The sequence below is a fragment of the Ochotona princeps genome, chromosome 9 (assembly GCF_030435755.1).
Source record: "Ochotona princeps isolate mOchPri1 chromosome 9, mOchPri1.hap1, whole genome shotgun sequence".
Taxonomy (NCBI): Eukaryota; Metazoa; Chordata; class Mammalia; order Lagomorpha; family Ochotonidae; genus Ochotona; species Ochotona princeps.
Genome location: NC_080840.1, coordinates 43844459 through 43867233, shown reverse-complemented (window position 1 = coordinate 43867233; position 22775 = coordinate 43844459). Strand labels below are relative to the sequence as shown.

Below are 22775 nucleotides of genomic sequence, written 5' to 3'. Positions count from 1 at the left end.
TATGTATTCTCATGTATCTATAATCAACATTTCCTTCTGGCAGAAGAGCAAGCCTCACTCAACATGAGTCTATGCAAAAAACTTCATAGAATCAAGATGTAGCAGACAGAGAATGCAGACTCCCCTCCAGAAGCCGCAAACAAAGGCAAGATACGGAAAGGAGGAGATGTGAGTTCACCTGAGATGCACTTGGCAGCAGGAGACACTCATGAACAGGCTACACAACCTGGCAGTTAGAAGAACTGAAGCAATGAGCCAAAGGATGAGCATTTCTTTTATTTCAGTTGAGTGCACCAGAAGTTGTTGTTTCTTACCAGAAAACAGCCTGGACCTGGTTTGTGAGAGTAAGGGGAAGCATAAAGGGGAAGCAGGCAGCACAGTCAGAATTGGAAATGAGTTTATGACTGTAATTTTTCCTGCGTTCTTGATCTACCCACTACGTAAGACGAGAAATAGAGTCCCTTCTTTCATGGCCCTTTCATATATTCTTGGGACAATAGCACCAGTGTCTGTGGCATGGTACAAAGGGGACCTGGAGGAAAGGACCACATGCTTGATTGAAAGGCAGAGGGTAGAAAACAAAAATGAGGACAGATCTGGTAGTTTTCCAAGATGTCTTTTTTGCTATAGAGATGTTTGACATGTTCTCTCCATGTAGTACGTACTAACACACGTGGTTCTGAAACAAGTGTGGACAGGGAGGTGCATGTGCCACTGTGTACCAAGGAGCCAGCTGTGCTGACATTATGTAGTGATAATATTCTATTTATGAATCAAGAATTTGAGAAAATTTCACAAAGTCACACAGGAGAAGTTACGGTTAGTGAGAAGTGAACTAGTTTTTTTCTCTTCTAGGCAACTGAAACCTACACAGCATACACACAATGAGATCTGACTGATGTCTGCATATTCAGCTCCAATCTGAAATGCTCAAAGGATGGAGACAAAATTCACACCACAGGGCAAACCAGGAAGTTGTCTTTTATCCCCTCCATCACCTGGAACTCACCTTCATGTTGACCCCAATTGAAAATCAAGTTAGACGCAAGTCATACAACTGAAATGTTATTAGGCTAGGTGTATTAAAAATCAAAAAATAGAAATATTAGGTATATATACAACAGGTTAAGTAAAATATGACTGATACAGCAATTTCCATTCAAAGCTTACAGTAGAAAAATTGAGTAAACAAAATTTCTTGAACTAATCGCCTTCGTGGCTCATGGGAGCCTCCACAGCCACTTGCTTTCCTTCATCTCCTTTGTTATAAATAGTCTCCTACACATCTCGCACAAGCTAGAAAAGAGCGCTGAATCACAAAAGAGCCTCAAAAGTGGCATTTTTACCTTCCAGAGTATAACTAAAATTAACACCTGATCCTTAAAATAATGTTCAAATCATGTGAAAGCAACAAAGCAAAAATGCTTATGCCTTTGAAGGACTGAGCAGGCTCTGCGGTGCTTCGAATCATAACTGTTCTTCCATATTATGCTGTCATAGGAAACGCTGAGACTGAACAGGCTGGACATCACAGATGCTCCTTGTTCAGGCTGAGCAGGTTCTGTGGCTTTTCTCCTTTTCCGGGGAGGTTTGGCGGGGCCCTGTGCAGCAGGGGCCTCTGCAGCACAGACGTAGGGAAGCAGCTGCGTGCGCAGCTCACATGAGCAGTGTCCACAAAAAGAAATGTTCTCGTCAGATATCAAATGATAAGGAAAAAAGTGATTGGAGAAAGACATTTTCAACAACTGACTTCACTTGAAAAATCTAACTGCTTAGATTAGTAATTTTTTTAAACGAGGAGGGTAAAATATGGAAGAAAATGCAAAGAAAGTTCACGTTACACATCTGGTTATCTTTGCCTTATAAGTAAATGTAGTCCTGTGTTAACGGGGGTTTGTGACCATGGTCTCTGAGCCTTCTGAGTCATACATCCAATTGTACAGTTAGGGCCAACCTGGAAGCATTTGGGGAGAGAGCAGGTGTTGTCTCTCATGAGGCAATATCCAGGTGCCAGTCACGCACAGCAAGATGACCAGGTGAGAGCCATCTGATCCCCCAGTGGGCATCTGTCTCTGAGGTTCTTCCTGAGAGATGAAACCTTGGCTTCCAGGAGCTGGGCCCCATGTAGTAGGTGGCTGGTGCAGCCTGGGATGGCCCCTTCTCGGGAAGTGGGCAGTGGCCCCCATGGGGTGATACATCTCTACGGCTGCTGCTGGTACTGCCCTTCGGTGGCAGTGTAGAAGTCATCCAGCACACTCTGTAAGTAGTCAAATGTGGGTCTCTCCTCCGCCTTTTCTTTCCAGCACATTTTCATGATGTCATAGAGTTCATCTGGGCAGTTCTCCATGCGGGGCATCCGGTAGCCCTGAGACAAGGCACTCATCACGTCAGCATTAGTTCTTCCTGAAGTTGAGAAAACAAAACCATGTCATTAGGAATCTGGCAAGAGGTTCAAGCTCTGTAAGAGGTCATGTTGCTACTCCCAGCCTATGACCCTTGGCTGCAGCACATGTTACTGAGGCTGAAGTGGGTCCCATGCACCCTCCCTAAATTCACAATTTGAAATGCTAGTCCACAGACTCTAAGCATTTAGAGATTGGTGGCCCTGCCAATGGCTCAATGGTTAACCCCTCACCTTGCAAGTACCAGGATCTTCTATGGGCACCAGTTCATATCCTGGCTGCTCCATTTCTCATCCAGCTCCCTGCTTATGGCCTGAGAAAGCAGTAGAGGATGGCCCAAATCCTTGGGATCCTGCATTGGCAAAAGACCCAGAAGATGCTCCTGGCTCCTGGCTTTGGATGGGCTCAGTTCCGGTCATTGTGGCCATTTGGGAATTGTTAGGGGATCTTTCTCTCTGCTCTCCTTCTCTCTGTAAATCTGGTCTGCCTTCCCAATTAAAAAAAAAAATTAAAAGAATTTGGAAATTGCTCTTTAATGATGCAATTAAGTTAAAATGAAACTGGTAGGTGGGTCCAAATTCAATATTACTAGAAAAAGTGACAGGAACACAGGCACACACAGGAAGGCAACAATGCAATGGCACAGGCTGTCAACCTGGGGACAGGCCACCAAGAAACCTGCCCTGTCAACACGCCTGGATGCCAGATGCCAGAACTGTGATGTAGGAAATGTCAGATGATTAAACAATCCCAGCTCTGTTCTTTGGTATGGAAGCCCCCAGAAAATAACACAGAGGCTAAGGAAATTGCTGTAAGTAATTCAACAAATAGGTTTTAACTCAAAGGGGAAACAAGACGGCATTCAATTCAGCAACAGACAAATGGGAAAGTGCTAAGGAGAAGCCATGGCAATTTCTTCTTATTTATTTATTTTAAAAGATACAGTGTGGCAGTGAGAGACTGACAAGGACAGAGAAAGATTTTCCATTCTCTGGTTTACTACCTAAATGACCTAAAAGACTGGGTCAGTTAAAACCAGGGGCCTGGAGCTCCATCTAGGTCTCTAACATGGGTAGCAGAGGCCCGAGCACTTGGGGTCATCTTCCTCTGTTTTCCAAGCCACCTTAGCAGGGAGCACCATTCCAATTCAATCTTAACCTTTATTCTCAGGTTGTTTTGGAGGGTGTGATTTTTTTTTTTTTTAGCATCTTCCTGTACTGTATTTCACACATTTTATCTGATAGGATAGGCTTTTCATTGTTTATTTATCTAAAGTCATCTACCCCACAACCAGTTCCTCACGTGGTTGACAAATAGTTGAAGACTCAGGATTAATTTGGAAAACAAAGGATGCTTTGTATCACCTGGAAGACACTGGCCTAACTTGCGGCGTGTGGGACCCACTGTTTTGTTTTCTTTTCTTTTTAAAGATTTATTCATTTTATTACAGCCAGATATACACAGAGGAGGAGAGACAGAGAGGAAGATCTTCCATCCGATGATTCACTCCCCAAGTGAGCCGCAACGGGCCAATGCGTGCCGATCCGAAGCCGGGAACCTGGAACCTCTTCTGGGTCTCCCACACGGGTGCAGTGTCCCAATGCATTGGGCCGTCCTCAACTGCTCTCTCAGGCCACAAGCAGGGAGGTGGATGGGAAGTGGAGCTGCCGGGATTAGAACCGGCGCCCATATGGGATCCTGGGGCTTTCAAGGCGAGGACTTTAGCCGCTAGGCCACGCTGCCGGGCCCGGGACCCACTGTTTTCTGAGAGCAAGATACTCGCAAGTCAGCCTCCAAGCAAGATGCTTCACACTCCCTGAGCTCTCCTGGTCTCCAGAACCTAGCCAGAGCTGAAGCTCAGAGTGAGTCTGCAACTTTCAGATTCCCAACACTAGCGAGGTGAGGCGAGGTGAGGCGAGGTGAGGCGAGGTGAGGCGAGGCTGCTAAGGTTCCCTTACTCCTCCTGCGCTTTGAAGGGCACTGATGGAAAAGGCTGCAGGATAGCCATGTGTCCCAGAGGAGTGGAGAAACTACCTCGCAGTTTCTGATATTTAAGGAAACATTGAAGGAAGAAACGATTGTTTTAACAATAGATTCCTTCAATATTAAAACCGGATAGGGATGTGCTCGGCTAGCAGTTTTAGCAGCACCCACCCACCCCCATCTGTATGTCTTGCATATTTTGTGGTTAGTCCTTTTGCAGGAATGTGAGGTGTTCTGCAGTGGGTTAGTGTTTCATGCAGAATCTATATGCTACCTGGCAGGGGCAAAAATGCCATTCATCATAACCAACTTCCCCTCTGGAGCTATATATTTTACCAAGTGGTCACTGGAAATATTCTACAAGATTGCTTTAGGGAAAATAACTATTATTGGATTTACAACAGAACCATCTGAACATCTTTTCTTTATCCTGTGTTTGCCAAATTGTGGGTCATCATCATCCATTTGAGATACACAAAGCTTAGGACACCAGCATTATGTCCAAAAAAAAAAAAAAATGCTTATTTGTCATGGAAGGACCTTTGATTTGGAAATGGAAAGACCCATGCAAACTCTACTGCCATCCGTATCTCTTGAGAGTTATTTGTAAGGGTGGTTTTAGAAATATATTCATTTATTTGAAATGCAGAGTGACACATAAGGGAAGGAAAAAAGTCGAGGTAGGAAGAGAGACATTTTCTGATTGCTGGTTCACTTCCCAAATGGCCAATTGTTGGGGTTGGTCTGGTCTGAAGCCAGAAACCCAGAACTCCATGTGGGTCTCCAATGTGAGTGGCAAGACCCCAAGTACTTCAATCATCTTCCATTGCTTTCCAGGAGCATCATCAGGGAACTGGATTGAAAAGAGTAGCCTTGACTCAAACCTGGGGTTAGATAAGGGCTGCTAACATTGCCAGCAGCAGCTTAACCTGATACATCACAACATCAGTATTCTTTCATTATTTTAGTCCTTTTCCTCTAAGAATAGGTCTTTAGCTTAAATGTAGCTTTATTTTTCTTTCTTTGCTTTATTTTTGCAAAGCTGGGCATACAGTCTCTCCACCAGTGTCCATGCTATCTGTAAATCAAGTCCTTGGGTATCTAATAGGACTTCTTGATTCCAGTCATAATAACACTGGAGGCTCTCATGGCAAGTAGCTCTTGTGACTGGGAATCTGCACATTCAGATCTCTAAAAGTACCCACCATCCTCAAGCCTTACAAAGGACACACTGTGGAGTGGACCAGTCCATGGTTTCCCACCCACTCCACTATAGAGAGTGTTTTAAAACTTTGTGCAAAGGGGCTGGCATTATGGTGCCTGCAAGACTAACATTCCATATGAGCTGGTTCAAGCCCTGGCAGCTCCACTTCCCACCCAGCCTCTGGCTAATGAGCCTAGGAAGGCTGCTGAAAATGGTCCAACTCTTTGAGCCCCTGCTGTCCTCATGGGGGACCTGGTTGGAGCTCCTAGCATTGGCCTGGGCCAACTCCAGCTCTTGCAGGCATTTTGAGAGTGAACCAGCAAATGGAATATGTCTCTCTCTGACTGTTTCTCTCTCCCTGTCTCTGCCTTTCAAATAAAATGGCAATAAATAAATAAAAGATGAAAGTTAGAAAAAAATCATTTTATTTTGGTGCAAAAAAATGCTGAAATCCATGCACAGCCTTTTCATAATACACATTTTCCAGGAATGTTTTGAATACCCTTTGCATATATTCAAAAAACTTTCACACCAAAATAAACTTGTTTTACTTACTCTTTTAAAAGATGTATTTAATTTGTTTGAAAGACAGAGTTAGAGAGAGAGGTAAAGAGAGTGCAATCTTTTACCACTGGTTCTTTGTTCAAATGGCTGCAACTATTAAAACTTGACCACGCTGAATCCAGGAGCCTGGATCTTCTTCCAGGTTTCCCACATGGGTGCAGGCTTCCCACATGAGTGCAGGCTTCCCACATGGGTGCAGGCTTCCCACATGAGTGCAGGCTTCCCACATGGGTGCAGGTTTCCCACATGGGTGCAGGCTTCCCACATGGGTGCAGGTTTCCCACATGGGTGCAGGCTTCCCACATGGGTGCAGGTTTCCCACATGGGTGCAGGTTTCCCACATGGGTGCAGGCTTCCCACATGAGTGCAGGTTTCCCACATGGGTGCAGGCTTCCCACATGAGTGCAGGTTTCCCACATGGGTGCAGGTTTCCCACATGGGTGCATGGCCACTTGGGCCATCTTGTGCTGCTTTCCCAGGTGCATTAGCAGGGAGCTGGATCAGAAGCAGAGCAGCTAGGATATGAACTAGAGCCCATATGGTCATGTTGGCATTACAGGTTTTGGCTTAATCTATTATGTCACCATGTTGCCCCTTAAAACCATTTTCCCTGTGAACTGTCCCAAAGTGCTGTTGTGTATTTGTGTGTGGGTGTGATTCTCACCATATTTTCCTGTTTTGTTTGTTTTTATTTGTGTTGAATACTTTTTCAGCAAAGTTATTTGCAAATCCAAGGCATTGAGCACAGAGAATGAAGGGAGGTCTTGGGAGGCATGGGGTGTGGGCTCAGAAACAGTTCTGCCATCAGTGCGGGGCTCAGCTGTCTCTTTTCAGACTCAGAGGTCCAGGCTAACTTTCCTTGTGTTGCACACACACATGATGGTGTCACTGTATGAGGTTATGTGTTTATTCTATCAGGTATGGCACTGTGCACATACTCTGACTACAATAACCCCTCTCTCTGCAGATGTAGGCAAAGACGAAGACACAGACACCGAACATCAGACACCAGGGCTGATCAGAATATTCCTCTTGGGACCTGTGTTGTGGCATAGCAACCTAAGCCTCCATCTGGGATGCCAGCATCCCATATGGTGTTGCTCTGCTCCCAATCCAATTTTCTGTGAATGCACTTGGGAAAGAAGTGGAAGATGGGACAAGTCCTTGGTCCTCTGCCGCCCAGGTAGAGGCCTCGATGGAGTTCCAGGCTCCTGTTTTCAGTCTGGCCCAGCCCCAGCTATTGTGACTATTGAGGGGGTAAATCAGCAAATGGAACATTTCTCTCTTCCTCCTCCCTCCATCACTCTGCCTTTCAAACAAAATAATTACATATTTCTAAAGTATTCTTCCTCTTTCCACAAGCATAAATGCATTAGCTTCATAGGGCAGGGGTGAGTATAAAATGTTGGCACCAAATTTTAGCCTATGGTCTGGATACCTCTTCAAGGCCTCCTACTCCTTGTCCCTAGAGAGAGGGAGTGATGGGGTACCAGAGGCTATATTGTGGCTGCTCGGTCCCAAAGCCTTTCCTGGCTTCTGTCTCACTCAGAACGAGCTGGAGACTTTTATGTGGCCACCAGTGCTCCCACTGAGCCACTGTAGCTGCAGCTCCAAGGTTGTGGCCACGGTTCTTGGCTTCCACTCTACCATCCATTGCACGGAGACTCTATGGAAAGTAAATGGCGATGAACTCCCCATTCATTTATCAAACAGTGGCTGGGCTATGCCATGTTTGCTCCTGCTCCTGCTCCTGCTGGCTGAGTCCCTGACGAGAGGCTTCCCTGAAAGCTCCAGGGCTCCTTCCCTTAGGTCTCTGAGTCCTAGAGCTGGGTGCAGGGTTAAAGCAAGCAGCTCTCTCATCCCCTTACACACTGTGCACAGCACCCTCCGCCCGCATAGACCTAGCCTGTCCCATTTAGAACTCCAGCTGTGGGGGTCAGAAGCAGGTGCCATCATAGCTCTAGTGCCTGAAGAGGACGTGGTACTTCCTCTTGGATAATATTTGAAAGAAGATTCAACATTAAATTTATCTTATGCATATAGATTTTTGCTCAAAGCCAGACTTCGACGAGAAGATGAAGGTGTGGGAAAGATCTCTCTTCTCAGCTGTGTGTCAGACTCTGGAGAAAGTGGGGAGGGGAGGGCACAACCATGCCCTGCCAGTTTCTGGCGTCAGGAATCTAGGATTAGTAAATTACGGTCCCAATGGCATGAGTAAGTCCTAGAGAGGCAGGGCCCGAAGAGGCAGGGGCTTCACAGCACTCATGACAGAAACCAACCAAGATGCCCACGCCCATTTCCTCCTCTGTCAGGTGCAGTGCCGTGGTGGGGCAAAGATCTAAGTATAGTTTACAACAATTTCCACAAAAGACAGTAAAGATGAAGCTCTGGCTTTTGGGTAGTTGGAGATAAACCTTCCTACAACTCTGACTTGTTTTCTCAGTGGAACGGAAAGTAGTAAGCCAATGGTACCTGGGTAGGGGATTTTCCCGTAGGTGACGATTTCATACAGGAGAATTCCAAAGGACCAGACATCAGACTTAATTGTGAAACATCCATAGTTGATTGCTTCTGGAGCCGTCCATTTAATAGGGAACTTAGCACCTGTGGAAGACGACATGAGACTCTGAAAACTGAATATGGATGTGGGACCCTCATACTTTTTAAACTTATTTTGTGTAAGGAACACATACTGTAATACAAAGTGGGAAGGAATGCACAGTACTGTACTAAAAATATTCACTTCTATCCTGTCTCCCTTTGGATTATTCCCCTAGTTAGCAATTTCTTATATATCTATTATAACTAGCCAACCTCAACATCAAAGGACATAATACACAATGTAAAGGAAGTTATTTTTAGCTTGTTCACTTGCTCCCAACCCCAGCCCCTTACATTTATTTTTTGTGTTAAAATTTTCTGAATGAAGCCATTATATGGGTATATGGGATAGAAGCATCTTTTTTTAAAAAGATTTATTTATTTTTATTGGAAAGGCAGATATACAGAGAGGAGGAGAGAAAAAGAGGAAGATCTTCCGTCCGATGGTTCACTCCCCTAGTGAGCGCAACGGCTGGAGCTGAGCCAATCCTAAACCAGGAGCCAGGAACCTCCTCCAGGTCTCCCACGCGGGTGCAGGATCCCAAGGCCTTGGGCCATCCTTGACTGCTTTCCCAGGCTACAAGCAGGGAGGTGGATGGGAAGCAGGGCCGCCGGGATTAGAACCGGTGAACATATGGGATCCTGGCGTGTGTAAGGAGAGGACTTTAACAACTACGCTATTGCGCAGGGCCCAAGCATCTTTTCTTGTGTATGCTTTTGAGAATAAGTGTCTTTAAGCCTGTACCAATAAGAATTTTGGAAGCTACTCCAAACTTGAATGTCTAATTCTTCAATCTGAGAGGAAAAAACAGTATCTCGCTTTTAGGAATGTGGAGAATGGCCTGCTTAGGATGACATGGTGATGCAGACTTCTCCTGCCAGTTGCTGGGCAGGCTGAGTGACTGGGCTGCCAGGTGCGGGTTCTTGAAGAAACCAAGGACTCAGGTAGAATGCTACTCTCAGTTTCTGCAGGAATTTTTTTTTTCTGTTTCTATTTGAGAAAATTTTGTGGAACTTGAACAAAATAGGTGATCTGGGAGTGGATGTGGAGTCTACTGATTAAGATGTTCACCTCCTATTTTGGAGGACCAGGGTTCAAGTCCTCGCCCTGCTCCTGATTCTTGTGTTCTGCCACAGTGCACCCTGGGAGGCAGCAGAAGATGGCTTACACAGTTGGGTTCTTGACACCCATATGAGTTCCTGGTTCCTGACTTCAGTCCAGCTCAACCTAAGCCATGGCAGTTATTTGGAGAGTTTCTTTGCCTCTCAAAAAAGGAGATCTAAATAAGAACAGAAAGGATCAGGAGTGGGCATTGGCACAGCTTGGGATACCTGCAGCCCATATCATGGTACCTGGGATGTGAATCCAGGCTGTGCCCCAGATACTAGCTTCTTCCTGATCTGGGAAGCAGAAAATGATGACTTAGGTACTTGGGTTCCTTTGATTTATGTGGGAGACTTGGACTAAGGTTCTGGCTTTGGCTTTGGCCAGAACTGTTCTTAGCTGATGCAGACACTTGGAGAGTGAACCAACAGATGGAAAATATCGCTCTATGTCTCTTAACTAGTCTGTTTAGCTTAATCCACTTAACTTATTTTATTACTAAAATAATTAAATAAATAAAAATTAGTTTTAAAAAAAAAAGACAAAAAGAAGGGAAAAGAGAAAGCCTTGTGGAAAGGCTGTTCTGTCCTGGGCACTGCCACACATGCCTGCCAGGAGCAGCAGATAGAGCTGTATGGTGGTGGGGAGCTTGGCTGTGGCACCACACAGCTTGGGTCTGAATCCTGGAGTTTGCTGCTTCCCATTTAGTGTGATCCTGGCAAGTCATTTACTGCCTTTGCAAATTGGGCAAGCACTCCAACCTGCTAAACAGGTCGCTGGGAGGGCTTAAGTGGGGTTGATTTAATGTGCTTGGCACGAAAGTCTGTATTATTGTTGTGGTCCAAACGTATGCCAAAAATGATGGACTGTTCTGGAAACTGACCTCTCTACAGTAAGTCACACTTGCTTGTATGATAATTCTTTCTGGGAGGCCGTAGGCTTGTTAAATGGAGCCAGACCCCAGGAATCAATTCCAGCTCATGTACTCTGAAGTCTCATCTCCTCGAGTTGAGTCTTGACTCTACCATTTATTGTGGAGCCCTGGAAAGCTGCTTGAATTTCTGCTTTGCTTATCTGTATGGTGGCAGCAATAACGACACGAGAGTCTGTCCTGGAGGGTGACTGCAAAGAGAAATGTATCGTGCAGGAAAAGCACAAGTGCCTGGCTGTGGTTTGGAAGAGAGTGGGCACTACGGAAAACACACGCTGAGTCACCTCAGCAAGGCTGTGGGAATCCCCAAGTCAGGAGCCCCTGGACGATTCCACCATGGGCAAGGCTGGGGCAGCCCCTGTGTTGCAGGTCATCAGATGGCATGCCATTGGGGGCAATACCCTCACCGCTTCTGGTTTGCAAATATAATATGGAATGGGGGACTGTGGAAAGGGAATGTTTTAACTGCATTATATTGTGTTCTCCGTGTGTGTGATCATGTCCTGAACGCAGCACCTTAGACCACTTGGCCATCCTGACAGACAATGTCCATGCTACATTTTGGAATTAAAAGGCCAGATATAGAACACAGAATTGATGTTACAAATATTTTCTCCCTCACTGAGAAAGTATTTCCTTGAAAAGCTTTCATGATATAATGAAAACAGAATCAAGAATCTTGACCTTGTCCAAATCTATGTTTGTCTTGCTTTGCTTAATTGAAATGCAAATGAAAATTGAAATCCAAATTGGTAAACCTTAGAAAAATGCCAAGAGTTAATCAAGAGGTCATTTCTTTAGAAATATTCATGAGAACATGACCACAAATAGACAATAATGGTGCACATTTGAATGTCATCCCAAATATACACACATGCGATGACTTGGGATTGCTTTTATGAAAAACAGGGAGAATGAAACAGATAGAAAACACCTGAACAGGATGACTGAAACATACCTTCCCTTGCTGTGTACTCGTTATCTTCAATTACTCTGGCAAGGCCAAAATCTGCAATCTTGCACATGAGTGACTCGGAGACCAGGACATTAGCTGCTCGCAGGTCCCTGTGAATGTAGTTCTTCCGTTCGATATAAGCCATTCCTTCCGCAATCTGAAAATTGAAATGGACTCTTTTCATTTGCATTTTAGAACAGGCTAAGTTAAGGGCTAAGCCGATCTTGTCTCCCTAAAATCGGTGCAGATGTTTAAACTCCACTATCTCCATGTTAGGTTAGGTTGATAAATTAAGGGTGGAGATTTGGTTTCTGATGGGTGGGACTGGTAGGAGGGCTTTGCACCATGGTGAAGGTTCAAGTTTTGCTACTTCTCTCTCTGTTTCCTGGTTTACTGTGTGATCATTTCTCCATGCCCAGTATGTCAAGCGCCAGAGACACCAGGTCACCCGATCCTGAACTGTAGCCTCCCAACTCGGAGCTGAAACAACCTTTCGTTTCCCAAGAATCTCCTCCCAGGTGTTTTAGTCAAAGTACTGCAAAGTGAACAAGTACATTAGCCATAAAAGGTCATCAAAGAAAACTGAAACACATGGTAGGTCCAGAGATATTTTCACGTCCCCACTACCTGATGACTTAAGCTTTAAACACAGCAGATAAATGTCAATCACCCTTTGAGTCCTTGGTAAAACAATTGCTCCTTCAAATCTCCAATAAGAATTCCTGTTTTAGGAACATGTCTCAACATTTTTTTAATATTTAAATAATTTCATTTGAAAGGTACATTTTACAGGGAGAGAGAGGTCTTCCAGGTGCTGATTCACTCCCCAAATGGTTGCAACATCTAAAGCTGAGCTGATCCAAAGCCAGGAGCCGGAAGCTTCTTTCCAGATCGCCCACATGGGAGAAAGGGACCAAGGACTTGAGCCATCCTCTGCTGCATTCCCAGGCCATAAGCAGAGAGCTGGATCAGAAATGGATCAGCCATGGCTAGAACTGGTGTCCATTCGGGTGGAGGATTAGCATGCTACACCACCATGCTGGTCCCAACATTTTCTATTATGTGTGGAGAGTCTCTTAAGACTCCATTAATTCTTACACTTCAACATGCAGGTGTCATTATCCCAAATTTTCGAAAGAAAACAGATGTTATGGTCTGAATATTTGTAACTTTCACAAGTTCAGAGGTTGAGATCCTGTTCCCCAAAGTGATGGTGTTGGAAGGTAAGGATTTGGGGAGGGTAGTAGTGTGTTTATGTACCCCCGGCACCATGGAGAGTGCAGTGAGTGAATGCTACCTATGAGCCAGGAAACTGGATGGCACAGAGACTGAATCTTCTGCCACCTTAACCTTGGACTTTGCTGCCTATCGAGCTGTGACAAGTAAATACTTGTTATTGGTGTTAAGCTGCCCACCGGTGGCATTTTGTTACAGCAGCCTGAACGGACTAAGGTGATAGTGTGGAGAAAGTGACATGTTAATGTAAATTGGTTACTGCGGCATCAAGAATCAGGATATCCTTGGTCCTTGGTCAACAGCATCTTCTCTGTGGATTTGATCCCTGTCCAAGGGAACCAGTTCCCCATGTACCTTTCGCCCAGTCCCACAGGCGATCACAAGACTCACTCTGACCACAAATCATCACACCAGGGAAATGTGGAAGATACAAATAGAATAACAGACAATGTGGCATGGCCAAGCCAGGTTTTTAAGGAATACACTGGCAAGCCATGAAGTCACAGAGAAGGAATGGAAGATGATGGGAGTCAGCAAACTAAGTAGCTTTATCTGGTAAGCAGCAAGAGAAGTCTCTAAATAGAATCACTTGACACAGGAATCAATGAGCCTCAGCTTTCACCAGCTCAGCTCTGAACTTCCTCCACTTTCCCTCAGTATAAGCAGCTCCATCCACATTCCAGCCTCTGTTGTTTAGCATGGAATCCGCTCATTATTGGGCCAGCTTTCCTTTCCCTCCAGGACAAGCTGTTGGCTTAAACTTTCCCTGAATTATTCTTTCATCATTTCCCTTTACTTACCTAGACGATCCACTTGTACAAAAACCACCTGCAACTGCTGATCAGAACCCTGTCATATTTTTTTGTTGTTTCATTTACTACTTATTATCATGCTGGCCAGATGATAAGCACTTCAAGGCCAGAGCCCACATTACACCTTTTGTATTCTAACTTGAGTCTATGGAAACTTTTAATCTTGTCATCAAATCTTATCTCACAAACAAAAAGCTGTACAGACAAGGTGCTGCGATTCTGCTAGGACTGAGGTTCATGCTCTTAGCCTGCTGCTGTAGGTGACATTTTTTTGTGGTCACGATGATCTAGCGTATAATAGTGTGTCCTATGTTTCTCTCAAAGTTTACTCAGCTCATTCTTTCACTTCTGACAGGCACCAAGGAATGCTGTCGCTACTCCTTAACAATGATGCCGTGGCCTGGCAGGACGTCCCCTTGGCCCTCTGCACCTGCTCATGACCCACAGCCTCCATTCCTCCAAGCTCTGCTTGGGACACTCACTGCCAGCCCCTGTCATCTGTCAGCTGACCTAGTCACTCTACAGGTCTCAGTAGAGATATCACTTGTCTTCAGAGCCTTGTCCAGTGCCCCCTCTGCTCCAAGTTTTGCCTCCCCAGGCTCCCGCTCTTCCCTATTTACTGCCTGTGATCACTGCACATTCCTGTCTCGCAGCTCTGGGCACAACAGAAAACACTATGACATAGGAGCTTATCTTCATAAGCCATCACAGTGAGAGAGGTGCTGAGTAGAAAGGAGATGGTGACATTAGAACATGGACAGGGCCGATCTGGACTGCATGGCTCCTGGCCTTTGCCCCAATCCTCATGAGTCCTTGGCAATCAGGAAATGTGCAACCCTGATCTGATGCTGGATATCACATAAAGCAATCCTGGTGGGAAATGAACACAGGGTGGCAGCAGTGAGAACTCAGGTGACAATCAAACACCTCGGATTTGTGGCTTGCACTAAGGTATCTGCATTGTAACACAAGCAAATGTGGGGCAGCAGCGGAAACTTCAGGGACCTCAGATACTTCCAGAAAGGTCATTACTAAGCTCAGGGATGGCTCGATATGGGCAGTTCTGGGGAAAGATGGGAGAAAGGAACCTTGGCCACCCTTTCTCTGTGGGTGCCTCAGCTTTAATAAAGAGCCAGGAAACTTGGAGAAGTAGATGGTAACAATCAGGTGGAGCGAATGGGGCACACACTAGTAATAAATAGAATCAAATGTTTGGCCTTTGAGAGACAGAGTAATAGTACCTGGCTGAACAGAACCAGAACGGTCTCTGAGCCAAGAAAAGATGGACGCAGCTAGGGGTCAGTGCCAACCCCACCCCAGACTCCTGGCTATATCCCATGATTCTTCGTTCTTGAACACTTATCTGACATTCCAAGAATTAGATATATTCTGGGCCGGAAACCCCAAGAGCCCAAGTTTGGCTGAGATTCTAATTTGGGCCTAAAATTGCAACTGACACCTGCTTAGTGTCCCCTGCTGGTGGTATGGGTGGCATGGACTGAGCATCCAGACTTGGTGGTGGCAATGGCTCACATCACTCTTGATCTGGGGAGTGGATTTCTGTGATCACCTCATTAAGAAAAGCACCCACTAAGGCATTCATCAGCCTATCCAGGGTCTGCATTATATAGAGCTGGATATATTCCTAGAAGGGATTCTCTGAAATAATAGGCCTGAACGAACCTAGTTTATGACTTTCTTTTCCATCCTGGAGTACTCTAAGGAACTCAAATTCCAAACAATAAGTGTGCCAGGACAGAATGGGAAGCAACTTCCATAGTGCAGGTGAATACAGAATAAATACAAGAACAAAATAAAGACTTTTCAGCTGTGGTTTGCTTTTGAATATGATAAACACCAAAGTTCTCATATAAAATTAGATCATTCTCTCTATTTTTTCCCTAGTCTACATGTATATTTTTGGGTTGATTTCTTCTTAAAAATACCTTAAGTACACACACATTTATGTATCTTGTTATTTCAGTGAGTTATTCTGAAGGATGCATTCAGATGTATGCAAATGAAGACCCTCGCATGTACTTTGGCTAAAGTACTCCAGCTCACTTTCACAACAACAAGCCAGTGACCTCTTTGGCTAGTTGAATCTAGGATCAACTTCTCTTTCATGGAACATCTACTTCCTCTTCTAGGGCCACTTGGCATTCAACACTCCTGGAAGACTGTCAGAGAAACCCATCATACCAAGGTTCTTTTCATCTGGGGGATCCTGGGGTGAAGGCCACTTGCCTCCACTTCCCAGGGTTCCCAGGGTTCCCAGGGCTTGGAAAGACTGACTGACTCACGCTGAAGCGGCACAGAGTCTGATGAAAAAAGGACCTGTATGACTCAGAAAATGGCTTTGCTGCTTTGTACCTGCAGAATGACTGTGATGATGATGGTAGGTAGTCATGCAGGTAAACAGATACAGCAAGCACTCCTCCCACCAGTAACGGAACACTGACACCAGCCAGTTCACACTAGATCGTCCTAATAAGCCTACTAGGTGGATCTCACTCTCATTATACAAATGCCAGTGAGGTTTAGGAAAGTTAAGGAACCTTCTGAAAGGCACAGAGTGAAGGGGAGAGGCAGGATTTGCCCCAGGAGTGCCTGACCTCACGCTCCACACACCCAACACCACACACCAGGACATTGTCTTAGCAGTAGGCTCTGCATTAACAGTCAGCTGGGGCAGCGCCTAGATGCTTCTGGACTCCAACTTTACTAATAAAATACTCCTTTTCAGACAGAGGGAGGATGTTTTTGAGGTTTTCTCCCAGAAAAAGTCATTGTTATTCAGCTCAAATCTCACCCCCACAGAAAGGGCATCACATACTCTTCCCAAGCCAAGTTTAAGAATCCCATCTTATGAAGTTCATGCAAAGTATGCTCTGGGGTCTCCATTGAGGAGCATTTTGCAACCATTTTTGGACTATCACTCCCCTAGAGAAAAAAAGTTACATTCAATTTTAAAATTAAATCTAGTGTATCTTCAAATGCAGAAACCAGAAACAAAGAGAGAGGACTGTAGCAGGTAGGTCTGGGCTTTTGAAAGAGGATGATCTTGGCTCCCACTGATGAAGGATAGTACTGTTTGTATTTGTGCCCTAAGTCAATGTTGAAACTTAACTCAGGAGGTAATTAGGAAATTAGGTCATGAGAGCTCCTCCCTTATAAATGTAATTAGGGCTTTTTTCTTCCTTTTTTTATTAAAAAAATTTTAAACTAAATTTTTAATTTTTTTTTCCTATTGGAAAGGCAGATCAGATTTACAAAGAGAAGGAGAGACAGAAAGATCTTTATTCCCTGGGTCACTCTCCAAAGGGCCACAATGGCCAGAGCTTAGCCAATCTGAAGCTCAGCCTCTTCCACACCTCCCCATGCAGGTGCAGGATCAAAGTCTTTGGACCATCCTCTACTGCTTTCACTGGCCATAAGCAGGGAGCTGGATGGGAAGTGGAGCATCTGGGACATGAACCAGCACCCATATGGGATCCCAGTGTGTGCAAGGTAAAGACTTTTGCCACTAGGCTACCACACCAGGCCCTATTTATTTCTAAAGGCATATTTATTTATTTGAAAGGCATGGTGACAGAGAGAGAGATAGTTCAGTTTCTAGTTACTCTCCAGGTGTCTACAACAGCTGGAGATGGGCTAAACCAGGACCTCCATCCAGGGCTTCTGCATGGGTGGCAGGGGGTCAAGCATTTGGACCATAATGTGCTGCCTCCCAGAGTGCATGTTAGCAGGTTGGAACTGGAAGCAGAACTAGGACTTGGTAGCAGGCACTCCAGGACAGTATTCACACACACCAAGAGGTGGCTGAGCCTGACACACCACAGCATCCATCCCCGGACGAGGGCCTTCGCAAAAGATGCTTCACGTGACTTTTGGCACATTCCTTGCCTGTCTGCCTTCTGCCATGTGAAGACACAAGAAGACCCTCATGAGACACCCACAGCCACTGTCTTGATCCTTCTAGCTTCCAGAACAGCGAGAAATGAATTTTCTCTTGTTTAGAAACCTCCAGACCAGTATTTTGTCAAAGCAGCACAAACAGATCAAACCACGTGGCCTAGAAGATGGCAAATAAAAGGACAGCTTCAAGGCATTTCTGTTCTGTGATTTATAGCGAATTGGGTGCATGATGCTGCACTCTTGGCTGCGATGAGGTGAACACCTGTCACAAAGTTAGACAGTGAACACTCCTTTCATTCAAATAGTTCTCTATGTGGTTAACAGGAGAAAAAAAATAGTATCTGTCATTCCCTTTGGAACTTTGGTTCCTTTGGAGCCACAAGAAAATCCTGTTCCCAGAGTCTTACCACAGGTTAGTGCAAGGGTTTGGAAATGAATTAAATTTCCCTTTGGTGTACTTAACAGTTAAATAAAAGTTTAACTTTTCAAGTATTGGCTAACTCTGACTGCGTATTAAAAATCATGCCAGGAACTTGTACGTGGTATCTCTACTCGGCTCTACTTAACCTGCTAACACTGAAGAAGTCACTAAAAATGTCTCTTGCATTCCGAAGCTGACATATTACTCTGTCTGAGACAGTCTACGTGTGAGGCTACTGGAAACATGAAACACAAAGCATCCTCATTATGTTGAGCGAGAACAATCCTGTAAGAAGATGAAGTCTGCCACTTTGGGATTCCAAGGCAGCTGATTCAGTGTGTGATGTGCGTGTGTCAGATGCTCTTCAGCTCAAAGAGCAGGGCAGCCGGGTGCTGTTTAATTCCTCTTTCCGTGCCTTCAGGGAAAATGTACGATGATGACACTTTTTCCTTTTGTTGTTCCTTTGCTTTTTAAAAATCTCCATTTTAAAAAATGATTTATTGAGCCATGTGATAAGGGAGCCCAGAGCAGTGCATGATGGAGGAAGCTCCCAGGGCGGTGCATGATAACTGAGCCCTGCCCCTGCCCACGACTGGACCAGCAGTGCAGAATCACCCACACTGGCGGCATCACTGTCTTGGTAAGATGGACAGAACGACTGGTGACACAGCAACCAGGAGACTCCACGAGGGGTCTGGTGAAGGGCAGGCTGCTTCTACCCAGGAAATATTCCAGGCACGTGGAAGATATTCATAATGCAGTTTCCTAAAGGGTTGAGGCAGCCTTGTCTTGCTAGGTGCCAGGTAAATAGATTTCTGAGCTTGTAAAGGGAAGAAATCCAGGGAAGTTTTCCTTTATTTCCCTCCTTCCTTCCCTCCATCCCTTTCATGATTTTGTTTACTGTGCATGCAGAGTAACACAGAGAAAGATGGAAAGAGAGAGACACAGAGAGATTTTCTGTCCATTGATTCACTCCCCAAATATCCACGGTGGCTAGGGTTGGCTCAGGCTAAACCCAGGTGACAGGAGGACCCACCGCAGGTAAGAAAAAGGGTTACTTTCTCCAGGTGAAGGCATGCAGCTGCGGGCAAGCTAAATCGGGGACAGATGTCAGTCTCTTCAGCATCTTGGGGGACCACTGTGGACAGATGCTGCTTAAGGGCAGTAAGGCTGCCCGTGTCTCTGGTCCAGGGTATATTGTCTGTAAATAGTCTCCCTCTCTCTTTCTTACACACACACACACACACACTTGTACATGTACATGTTTGTAGTAGACAGGGTGGGGATACAGCGTAAAATCTCCATTCCTATTTACTTCGCAAGTAAGGTTCCCTAAGGGAAGCAGGTCCAAATGCTGCAGCAGATCAGCACTGTGGGAAGCATGAGATTCAGGTATACACATTTCCGTTTCCTCTCCAATAACTATGCTGAAGCAAAAAGCCCAAACAAGGAGTTCTCGTGTAAGCGCTCTTGACTACACACCCCTCCCAGGACCCCTAGCTGCATATCAGCAGCCAACACACTCCCTGAGAAGCATGTTGCTGGAGACCGCCTGGGCTGCTCGCGGCACAGTTAGGCTTGGACAGGAAAAACCCAAGAAGCAAGGCCCTCAGAAATGCCTCACATGGACTTCTTTCTTATGAAATTGCACTCGGGTGGGAAATTTCAATTACATGTACAAAGTCACACACAGCTCAAAGGATGCCCTTTGTGACAAATGTAGTAGGAATAGTCTACCCCAAGTCATTGATCTTTTCTTGCTTTTCTCAAACACCCAAAGAGAAGTCTGTGGAAGACATCACACCTTGGTGTGAGCAGCTCCCAGCAGACAGAGCTCTGCTTGCCGCCCCAGCCTGGGCATAGCAAAGCAGTTAGCACACGGACCCACTGCTATCTGCAGGGCAGCTCAGAACTGCTCTGGACAAATACTGAAGCACAGTGTGGGTTCCCCCGCTCACCAAGTCTCGTTCTAGCACTCCTGTTCATTTTAGTGATTGTTGCTTGTCTGAGTAACTGACCAATCACAGGCCATCTTGCTTAGTGAGTTTTTTTTTTTTTTTTAACTTCTGTGAGAACTCACGTTTGAGTCAGACGACCAGGGGAAAGAAAGGATTATTAAAGGAACCTCACGGAGAGACTGAATGTGATCTCTCAAGCAAAGCTAACATCTACCCTCAGGAAATTCCAGCCTAAATGAGAAATTGGAACTGAGAATGCAACGTGTCATAGAAGCAGCTGGCTGGAAAACATTTATCATCTAGACAGGCAGTGAGAGAAACTGAACAAGAAGGCTGTCCGAAAGCTGCAACGGATGAAGCCTGGCTTGCATGGTGCTGCACCTGTTTCAGTGGGCACTGTCTGCCTGCTTCCCTCCCTAGAGACGCATGTGCCTGTGATGCTTGAGAAGAAAGAGGAAATGAAATAATACTGGGAAGCCTACGAAATAATAATATTCATCAGTTGGAACGGAAAAATGAATAGAGGTTGAGTAAAACCTATAGTCCCTTTGAGGCATCCTTCGAACAGGGTTAATCCCAGGTTAGTCAAAGAGAATGTTTAAAAAACTTTGAAACAGGAGTTAGTCCCAGAGAAACCTGAATGACAAGGGCTGTGAATGACAACAGCAAAGGAGAACCTTAAGAAAATAGGTAGTTGCACAAAGAAAGTTTAAGTAATAACACATCTTCTTTGTACTCTGAAAATGACAGCATTTACCTGCTAGCCCTCAATAATTATTACAGGAGCTCATTCTGTTAACATTCAGGGGTCCTTTGGTGCTGGCATTGTGAACTGCATATCAAGCTTGTATTTGGGATGCTGGCATTCCACATGAGAGCCATTGCTCATTTAGACTGCTCCATTTCTGATACAGCTCCCTGCTAATGCACCTTGGAAGGCAGCAGGAGATAGTCCAAAGACCTGGGCCCCTGCCACCCAAGTGGGAGAGCTGGTGCGGTTCCTAGCTGTTGGATTTGATCTGGGACTGCCCCAACTATTGTGGATATCTGCAGAGCGAACCAGCAGAGACAATATTTTTCCTCACCCCCATCTTATCTGCCTCTTCCTCTCCCATCCACTTTCTTTGCAGATCTGGCTTTCAAATAAATAAATGAATAAATAAAAAACATTAAAAAGTATTTCCCTGATCCCACACAATGAATCCCCTCAAACTTTAATCCATTATTTGTGTGGAGGAAGGAATGGAATGTTGTGAGTTACCTTTTGTGCGTAAAAATGTGTTGGATATTTTACTTTAGTTTTATTTGGTCGCTTTAACATTCTTTCCCAGGCAAAGTGCTAAGTAACCGCAATGTACATACTTGAGTGATGATGATAGCCACCTTGTAACAGCTCTTACTTGCCCGGGTGCTGTTGAAACAGGCCAAAGAAATAGTAGTCAAGGTAAATGACGAAGGTCTTGGAGAGGTTAAGAATTTCCTAGGAAGGTCAGGATTTGAATCCAAGTCCAGCTGGCTCCACCATCTGATTCTTAACCATTCTGCCATAGTGGCTTCTTCCTTTAGACTTTATTTATTATTATTGGCAAGGCAGATTTACAGAGAAGGAGATACAGGGAGAAAAATATTTCATCTGCTGGGTCACTTCCCAAGTGGCTGCAATGGCCAGGGCTGAGCTGATCTGAAGCCAGGAGCCCAGAGCTTCTTCTGGGTTTCCCTCGTGGGTGCAGGGTCCCAGGGCTTTGGGCCACCCTCTACTGCTCTCCCAGGTCACAAGCAGGGAGCTGGATGGGAAGTGGGGCGGCTGGGATATGAACTGCTGAGTGGCTTTTTCCTTTAAACACATAATGTTCACCACACTGGCAGGAAAAAACGGAGGGAAAACAGAAGTAACAAAACTAGGGACTGGCAATGTATCATAAGCCACAGCTTGCGATGCCAGCAGCACACAAGAGTGTGCTGGTTTGAGTTCTAGCTGCCAGGTTTCTGATCCAGCTCCCTGCAATTGTGTCTGGGGAGGTGGTAGAGCAGGCCCCAAATATTTGGATCCCTGTGACCCATGTGAGAGACCATGTAAGAGACCTGCATGGAGCTCCTGGGTCCTGGATTTGGTTTGATTCAGATCTGGCTGTGACAGTAACTTGGGAAGTGTCCCAGCAGATGAAAGATCTTTGTCACTCGCTTTCCAAGTCTATGAACATAATAAATCAATGAAAGAATAATTAAATTAATCAATCAATTAATTAATAAGCAGGGCAGGGGGCACAGCACACCTGGGCAGGACCAAGACAAAGCAGGAAGTGGCTAATGTTCTTACAACACTTCTCCCCAGAAAGCCTCTTGCTCCAATTCAAAACTGCCAAAGGAACTTGGTCATGAGGTCCATGCATAATCAGGGATCAGCATGCAGTAGAGTGATTATCAATAACACCTTGGACGTGGCTATTTGTGACTATGGATCAAAGACTGGTGTGAGTTAATTTGTGGGTATACAAAATGGGGCAAATTTGCTCCAAAGCTCTTTGGGTTGCTACTCTGTGAAATGTGGAAAATTACAGATCAACCTGGCAGAGTGCGGATATGCTTGCAAAGAAGGGTGCAAAAATGTTGACTGCAAGGCAGGAATCGTATTCACAATAATAAACGTGCTATTATTACTAGGAAAACCAACATCAAATGCGGTTC

At 45.2% G+C, this 22775-nt stretch overlaps 1 protein-coding gene across 4 annotated transcripts in view; it reads right to left on the bottom strand.

The window, feature by feature from the left end:
* Positions 1 to 1060: 1060 nt before the first annotated feature.
* The window catches only part of LYN (LYN proto-oncogene, Src family tyrosine kinase), a 125768-nt gene continuing 104053 nt past the window's right edge, over positions 1061 to 22775 (bottom strand). For all 4 annotated transcript variants that reach the window (XM_004580587.3, XM_058668636.1, XM_058668635.1 and 1 more), the window contains 3 exons: positions 11749 to 11902; positions 8626 to 8757; positions 1061 to 2403 (listed from right to left, as the gene is read on the bottom strand). In XM_004580587.3, coding sequence (XP_004580644.1) covers positions 2201 to 2403; positions 8626 to 8757; positions 11749 to 11902 — 489 coding nt within the window. In that variant the 3' untranslated portion in view covers positions 1061 to 2200. The remainder of the gene's footprint in view (positions 2404 to 8625; positions 8758 to 11748; positions 11903 to 22775) is intronic.